The following is an 8,430-nucleotide window of genomic DNA, read 5'->3' on the forward strand; positions in this document are numbered from 1 at the left end:
CGGGGGTCGTAAATGGACGTGGCGATCACCTCAGGAGGGCAAGTCAGCAAAGAAAGGTACTTCTTGCGTTTGGGATGCTGGGACGAGTCGCAGTGTGATGATTTGGATGCTTTAGGTGGGGAGAAGCTAGGTTTCGGCGATCTTACCGGGCTGTCCGTTGCATTTCCGGTCTGGGAGTTTTGAGCCGTTTTATTAGGGGGGCTGTGTTTCATGTGCAATTTGGCCGCAGTCTGGCGATTATACGACTTGGTTTTCGCGAGCCACATCGAAAAGCAGTATTTTAAGTGGGTCTCAAGCTCGGAGCGAAGCCCGTACTTTTGACCGCAGCGCTCACAGCTGTAACGCTGGTTATCAGTATGCGCTTGCAAGTGGGGATCATATTCGTCTCGAGTGCTAAAGCACTTTTTGCACAGGTGACATCGGAAAGTTACCACTCCAGCCAATTCCATTTCTTTTAAAGTGGAATGAACGTGCTTTTTACCTGCACAGGTATGCGCCTTCAAGGTGCCGATCTGAGAAAAGCCCTTCCCACATTTGGAACACAGAAAGGGTTTGATGGACCAGTGCACCCTTTCGTGGACCCGAACAGTACATGCTTGCGTGAACGCTTTACCACACACCCTGCAAGAGTATGGCTTCTCCCCGCTGTGAATGCGCAGATGTATCTTCAGCACTGATTTGTATGGAAAGATTTTTCCACAGATTGGACAAGCTACAGGCTTTCTGCTCCGACGGAAAGGGCCACTGCTTTTATTGTGAGAGTCATTCCTGAAACCCACATTCACGTTCTCCTCCTTCTGGGGCACACTTTTAACAATGGGGCTTCTGTCTTCTAATTTGTTGGAATGTTGCACACTTAAAACCCGTGGAGTATTATGGACCTTCATGTGTGATCTAAGGTTGGAGAGCTGAGCAAAGGCCCTGCTGCAAATCTGGCAACTAAAGGGCTTCTCGCCGGTGTGGACACGCCGGTGGATGACGTAGGCAGAGGCGTGATTGAAGGGTCGCCCGCAGTACTCGCATTTGATTATCCGCTTTTCCTTGCGTGGGCGCCCGCGGCTCGAGGACAGCTCCCTTTCGGGGGGATCTTCTGTGGCCCCGTCAGCGTCACTAGCTTCAGAATTGCATTCGCTCGCCGTCAAAGGTTTCAGCTCCAGCTCAGCCACGCGTCCAGGGGACAAGCTTTTTGAAGTGTTGTCAAAGGTGTCTTCTGAAGGCACCTTTTTCTCACTTACTGGTTCAGACTGGTCAAGAGCTTTTTGAGTTTCCATCTCTGACGTGTCATGGTTTGGAGCCTCAGAATTCTCTGTGGATGTGCGGTCATTTAATACAGAGGTTTCCTCACCAGTGGCACCACAAAGAGACTTAACAGTCCCTTGCTCTTCCCTCGCGCCATCAACAGATTTCGTTAAGGATGGACAAGCAACCTTTTCTAAGGAGCAATTATTGTAACTGTCCACTGGTTTAGCACCTCCTCTTTCTTGTTCCTTCTGAGAGCAATTAAGAATGCGGGCGTCTTCCTTCTCTGTATGGGACTCCATTACAGGATCTCGGTCCGGATGATCATGTGCAAACTTTGTCATTGTTTCATCACCAGACATTCTCATCTGTGGGGTTAGTCCCAGGCGAGTCTTTAATGAAATCCCATCTGCAGGAGATGGAATAACCGTTCAAATTAAGCTGCTTTGTGGAGGAATAGTCACATAACACAGCTGTGCAACCCCAGTCCCTCTGGCTCCAACAGCAGCATGATTGATCAGACGTAGGTGATAAAGACCTAAAAATCTATTTCTTCTATACTCCTTCAGCCATTTCCAGTTGGCTTCGTTGCTTGCAGACCATAAAACTTAAATCCTTTGACGTGTTGCCCTCTTTTGTCCACACACAAAGCAGCACACAACCAGGGACCTAAACAGAAATGAGAGGTTTAATACATCAGGAATACACAATGACATTGGACTGATTTGGGATGCATTTCTATGTATTCTGGAAGAGAGAGACTGAGTCTTACACACAAGCGTTAGCTATAAACAAGCACACAAAATACTAAATCTCACTAATAAAAACTAAACCAGCCAACACGAGCACAGATCATATCTCCCACAAGCCCAATGTGAAAGGAATAAACATTGAGGAGTTCTAAATACAAAGTAGAGTTGGGTAATATGACAATATTTTATCATGCTGTGATAAATGTGGTTATTGTGAGATTATATATATATATATATATATATATATATATATATATATATATATATAATGTATGTGTGTATATATATATATATATATATATATATATATATATATATATATATATATTTTTTTTTTTTTTTTTTTAAATATATATATATATATATATATATATATATATATATATATATATATATATGATTTTTACCCATTTGTTCCCCAATTTAGATCTCCAATTACCCAACCTGTATGTATACACTCCCGACAGGGCGAGACCAACACACGCCCCCTCCGACATCCCTTTTTTCATGCCTGGAGGGAAGCGCTGCATCCCTGGCTCTAACAGACTGGCTAGCAGACGCCAGTGAAGCCCAGTGAAGCACTGGAGTGATGTGGGGAGAGAGCGCCATCTACCCACCTTAGAGAGATGCCAGGTCAATAGTGCTCTCTTGGGGTCCAGGGATTGTGCTCTCCCAGCGTGAACGGGATTCGAACCAGCGATCCTCTGATCACAATGACTGTGCCTTAATCCGCTGGACCACCCAGGGCTAAAGTGCAACAGATGCTGAAAAACAAATCAAATCACTGCATTCAGAATGGGAGAGTATCTGAATAGTAGTTTATAAGAATCTGTCACTATTAATGTATTTAGTCTGTGATTATATATGTATCGGGATAAATACTGTGTTTTGTGGACAATGTCTTTAACTCTCGTGATACAGTATTTTTACCATATCGCCCAGCCCTAACACAAAGTATGCCAAGTTGGGACTGGTGCACTTGGTAGTACTGACTTGGGACGAGACGGGAGGACGCTGTACGGTCACTCTGCGTAATGCGTTCTGGGATATTCAGCTGTGGCCACAAGTCCAAACAAGTCCCGTCCTGATGCATCCTCGATAACACGGGCGGAGCAAGAACACATCCGGACAGCGGGACTGTGCTGGGCTGGATGTGAACTTTTGAATGGAGCAGCACTCGGGCTGCAGCTGATGACATTTCACAAGAACACAGGAACTGAGACTGAGGATCGGTCAGCGCTTCTTTCTAATGTAAAATAACAGGGTTGTAAACAGGCTTGTAAAACTACATCTGGGCATTGGTTGGACCGAAGAAAAAAGTCTATACTTTTTTTTTTAAATCCAAAAAAGGAGCTTGTCTCCATTTAAAATGACAAAAATATTCATACAACAATAACTGAACAAATACTGAATAAATGCAGGTTGTCACCTTTAAACAGCGCTAGGAAGGTCGGTAGGGCAACATTATAGATCGAGAGAAAATAATTTAATTAATTAATTATTTATTAATTAATAAAAATCAATGGAAGCAAATAAAAGATTAATAATTTGCACTTATTTTGAGTTATTATTCTAAATATTACAGTGTAAAATAAATATAAAGAATAAGTGCCAGATTCACGAAGTCAAAAGTCAGTAACGGCCAATACTGACATACCAGACGCGCGCGCATATATACACACACACATACATACACAATAATAATAATAATAATAAAAATAAAAATAATCTCGAACTGTAGCTGCCCCTTCTATTAAACTGATTTTTTTTTAAATAATTAATTAATTAAACTGTTAATATGGGACCAACAGCCTAGCTATATAAGAGCCCGAAATCCACTTTTATGAATTAACTTAATAATAAATAAATTTAAAAAAAAAAAAACGTTTTTGAAACGTTTCATTATTTTTGTCATTTTAAATGGAGACAAGCTCTAATTTTGGATTTAATAAAGTAAAAAGCTAAAAACGTAGCTCTACGAGGCTGGTATAAGTTGGCTTGTTGTTGAAAGTGTTCCGCTCCACCTTAAATGGTGCAGCCTTGCCGCCAGACTGTAACATTTAAGGTGGAACGGAGAATTCCCAACACCAAGCCAAGTTCAGCCTGAAAAGTAAAGCGGTTTCGCTGAACACGCTTCATGTGCTGTTCACTAAACATCAGACACGTTGGTATGCGAGGAACTGATGAACTGATTTCCAGATCTCCAGCTTCTGAGCGGACGCAGGCTTTGCTGATAATCCTGCCAAGCAAACTCTGCTCCTCTTCTCCATCTTTTGCTGCTTTTGGTGTGTTTACGTTCCCCGTAAAGCAACTGCACCAACCCAGCCAAACGCTTACTTACCTCAGAAAGCCAGTGTACTCTCACTTAACTCGACTTTACACCTGATAAAAGCTGCTACTTACTGCAGATGCTACTGGTAGCACGCTGCTAACAAGGCTCCCAGCTTTGGCGGAGTTGAAGGCAGCACGGCTAAGACCCCACTCTTCTGTAAACAAGCCGCCAACAGCAGATAACTGTACAGTGAGCGGGACACGTCGCTATCGCCTTGTTTGATTGTATGCGTCCATTTTCAAGCCTCCTTGCAAAAAGGACCGTCTCACGTTTCATGACCAAACTTCCGTTTCCGCCACAAAGCCAAGCCCCCCGTTAAGCATTAAAATCAGTCAGTCTGGACTTATGGTGGGCTCTGCTTCCAAAAGCCCCCACGCTGCCACTGTGAACAGCAGGCCTGTGTCTAAAACACTGCACCAGCGTTCATAAGCGAGGTAGAGGAGGCTAAATCACAACCACACACAACCTGAAGGATTTATCACTCCAATATATACTCATATCTATATTATATCATTTATCATTTATTATACATATAGATCTACATACATCATTTTTTACTTGATCTTAAATTATGTACTTTATTTCCAGATTTAAATGAAAGAAATCAATTTCTTGTTTTTTTTCGTTATTAAATAGGTAAAAAATAAAATAAATCTAACAATATAAGTGTGTGTGTGTGTATATATATATATATATATATATATATATATATATATATATATATAGCCAAACTAACTACTTTCCTCATAATTAGAAATATTTTTTTTGTTATTCAATAGTAAAAACATATACATATATACATACATAGTACAAAAGTAACAATATCTAATAATGCATTAAAAAAGAATATTTATATATATATATATATATATATATATATATATATATATATGCAGGTGCACGTGGTGGGAGACAGCTCCCACCCCATGCATGAGACTCTGGCAGCACTGGGCAGCTCCTTTAGTGACAGGCTGCTTCACCCCAGGTGTGTGAAGGACCCTTCCTGCTGCCGTCAGACTCCACAACCAGCACTGCTCCCAGCGGACCACATACACACACACTTAAACTGCACACACATGTTCAGGGAACAGAGATCCCTCAATGTAACAATACTATGTGCAATAACCCCCCCCCCCCCACACACACACACTCACACCCTCTTACATGTGCAATTAAGAGTCATTTGCGATTATCTGTAAATAATCTGTAAATAATATTGTTATTGCTTTTAATAAATTGTGTAATTTATTTATCTACGTGTGTGTCTTGCTATCCCTTTCTGCTGTGACACTGAGAATTTTTTAAGATAAATATTTGAATTTGAATATGGATCCCAACGCATACCGTATCATTCATACATGGCCCCCGAAGAAATATCTTCTTCTTCTTTTCAGAATAAAGAACTGAACACTAGTCTAAATGATGTTAATGACCAGGTCATAACGCGTCTGTCACGAAATCACAAGTCAAACCCTTTGAAATGATCTCAAATAAACCACAGAGCGGCAAAGAGAGCCATCCATTTATCAGCTTTCCCCAGGCCAAACTAATGTTAATGAAATCTGCCAAGTCAATCACGTCTATGCTATCCCAAATAGAATCAGATTTGCTAATAACGTTGAGATCAGTAAGACCTAGATTTGACTTGGGAACTAGAACAAAAGCAAGGCTCATAAAAGTGACCAAACTAGCTGGAATGCTGTGTGATGTTGGCGGTAGTAGCGCCTATCCCTGCCCTCACTCAGCGGTTAGAGCGCCGGGATATTGATAACAGGGTTGTGGGTTCGATTCCCGGGCTCGGCAAGCTGCCACTGTTGGACCCTTGAGCAAGGCCCTTTACCCTCTCTGCTCCCCGGGCGCTGGAGTTGGCTGCCCACCGCTCTGGGTGTGTGTGTGTACTCACTGCCCCTAACACATGTGTGTGTGTGTGAGTGTGTGTTCACTACCAGATGGGTTAAATGCGGAGGACACATTTCGCTGTACACTGTACAGTGACAAATACGTGCACCTTTACCTTTACCTTTACTTTACATGATCTCAGACCTTAATTAGCAAATCAGGCCTGAGGCCTTCCCCTGCCTTGTGGCATCAGTTACACTAGTTTTTTCAGATTTCAGACAAACGTTTAAAGTAGCCCACAGGTACAAGCTTGACGAAGTGATGAAATGGAACAAGGGTTCCTAAGGGTGACCTGGTATAGTTATCATAGGCCCTCCCCCACACAGAGTGGGACCACAGGGAAAGCTAGAAAAACACTGGGTGACCCGGATCACCAGTAAGTCAGCTGCTATGAGGTGTGTGAGGTGCACGCACCAGCAGAGGCTCCACAGGCACGAACAGTAAAGGCCGCAGGACGTCTGCCTGGTGCAAGCGGTGATGAATTGTGGGCAGTTCATCCTGAAACTTCTGCGAGTTTTGCTTTCCTGCTTTATGTACTGTTTATATGTACATGTGATTAATAAGGTGGTGAAATCTTGCTGTTAATAGAAGTGTTAGCGTCACCACTGTTGCTAATTAATTGCTTAAAATTATTGTACATTTACATAAACTGCGTTAGAATGGATGACTAACGCACATTTTGATATTCCAAAAAAAATAAAGTACTAATTTTCAAATATTTCTCTCTGATAACATAAAAAGAAATAAAGCTTGGAAATTTGGATCAGCTAATTACAGTAGGTGAGACGCTTAGGCCGGATTTGCTGATCAAGGTCTGTACCCTTGTCAAAAACAATCTGAGCACTAGGGTATCCAAACTTTTACTTACAACTGTAAATATTTGCATTAAGTTATGAAATGTCATTTTTACTAGATTCATGATCTAATTCATGACCACAGCTGCAGAGGTTGGTTACAAAATGTATTAAAAGCCATTTTTGTCTTCCAGTGAATTGAGTTGTTAAAGTAGGCTTTTTACACATTGTGTTTTTAGTGCTATACGATAATAAAGGTAAAGGTGCACGTATTTGTCACTGTACAGCGAAATGTGTCCTCCGCATTTAACCCATCTGGTAGTGAACACACACTCACACACACACACATGTGTTAGGGGCAGTGAGTACACACACACCCAGAGCGGTGGGTAGCCAACTCCAGTGCCCGGGGAGCAGAGAGGGTAAAGGGCCTTGCTCAAGGGCCCAACAGTGGCAGCTTGCCGAGCCCGGGAATCGAACCCACAACCCTGTTATCGATATCCCGGCGCTCTAACCGCTGAGCCACCACTGCCAATAATGACTTCATTATTACAGAACGAAAACAGTGTTTTATTGTATTATATGTCTTTTTATTACCTGGAGCTTGTGAGCAATTCAGTCTACAACACCAAAGAATGTGGTTTAGGACGCAGCTCGTTTTCTTGACACTTGCGGTCAAGAAGAATTGTGATGTATATACTCTTTAAAATAAAGAACCAGGTGTGATATGTGAGTCTAAAGAACCTTTACTTGATGTTTTTTTTGGTAAATGTAACAATTTAAAAGTTAATTCATGTTTTTATGGAAACAAAGCACTTCTTGAAGCACCTTCTTTTTCAAGAGTGTACATCTATCACACTCCAACACTGAGTAGCCGTTTGGATGTATAGTTTTTTTGGAGAACCACCACAAAAATAACTTGATGCCAACCAGGAGCGAGAAAATTCAGGTGATGTCAGAGCAACACAATCACTAGATATTAACATCAGTAAGAAAATTGTGGGGAAAGATCCTGCCACCAGGGGCAGCATATAGACCACAGAAAACCTCACTGTGTGCATGAAAAACTTAATGATAACCATATGAATAATGTAAGTATGCTAGCATGCATTTGCAATTACATAAAGCTATAAAGCAATAAAAAACAGATTCAGGTCTTCTTATGTTGTTGATTTCTTGTCTTTTTACTAATTACTGATTGTGTAAAGCTGCTTTGTGACAACAGTTGTAAAAAGCGCTTTACAAATACGTTTTATTTGATTTGATGAATGAACCAATTTTGGTGCGACAGGCTAAGTGACCATGTCATTAATTTTACTTTATTTTTATGACTGGTGGCTAAACGAGAGTTAAAGTCTTGTTCTGAATGCAAAAGTTGAACAATATACAATGAAAACACACTGTCCAGACAGTC

At 41.4% G+C, this 8,430-nt stretch overlaps 1 protein-coding gene across 2 annotated transcripts in view; it reads right to left on the reverse strand.

The window, feature by feature from the left end:
- The window catches only part of LOC140555711 (uncharacterized), a 6,560-nt gene extending 1,995 nt beyond the window's left edge, over positions 1-4,565 (reverse strand). The window contains exons 1-4 of one of the 2 annotated variants that reach the window (XM_072679016.1): positions 4,395-4,565; positions 2,985-3,179; positions 2,609-2,755; positions 1-1,908 (exon numbers count right to left, since the gene is read on the reverse strand). The exon at positions 1-1,908 is cut by the window's left edge and continues 1,995 nt beyond it. In XM_072679016.1, the coding sequence (XP_072535117.1) occupies positions 1-1,607 (1,607 nt within the window). In that variant the 5' untranslated portion in view covers positions 1,608-1,908; positions 2,609-2,755; positions 2,985-3,179; positions 4,395-4,565. The remainder of the gene's footprint in view (positions 1,909-2,608; positions 2,756-2,984; positions 3,180-4,394) is intronic. The other variant, XM_072679015.1, reaches the window with a different exon arrangement.
- Between the last annotated feature and the right edge of the window lie 3,865 nt (positions 4,566-8,430).

The sequence above is a fragment of the Salminus brasiliensis genome, chromosome 5, assembly GCF_030463535.1.
Source record: "Salminus brasiliensis chromosome 5, fSalBra1.hap2, whole genome shotgun sequence".
NCBI lineage: Eukaryota > Metazoa > Chordata > Actinopteri > Characiformes > Bryconidae > Salminus > Salminus brasiliensis.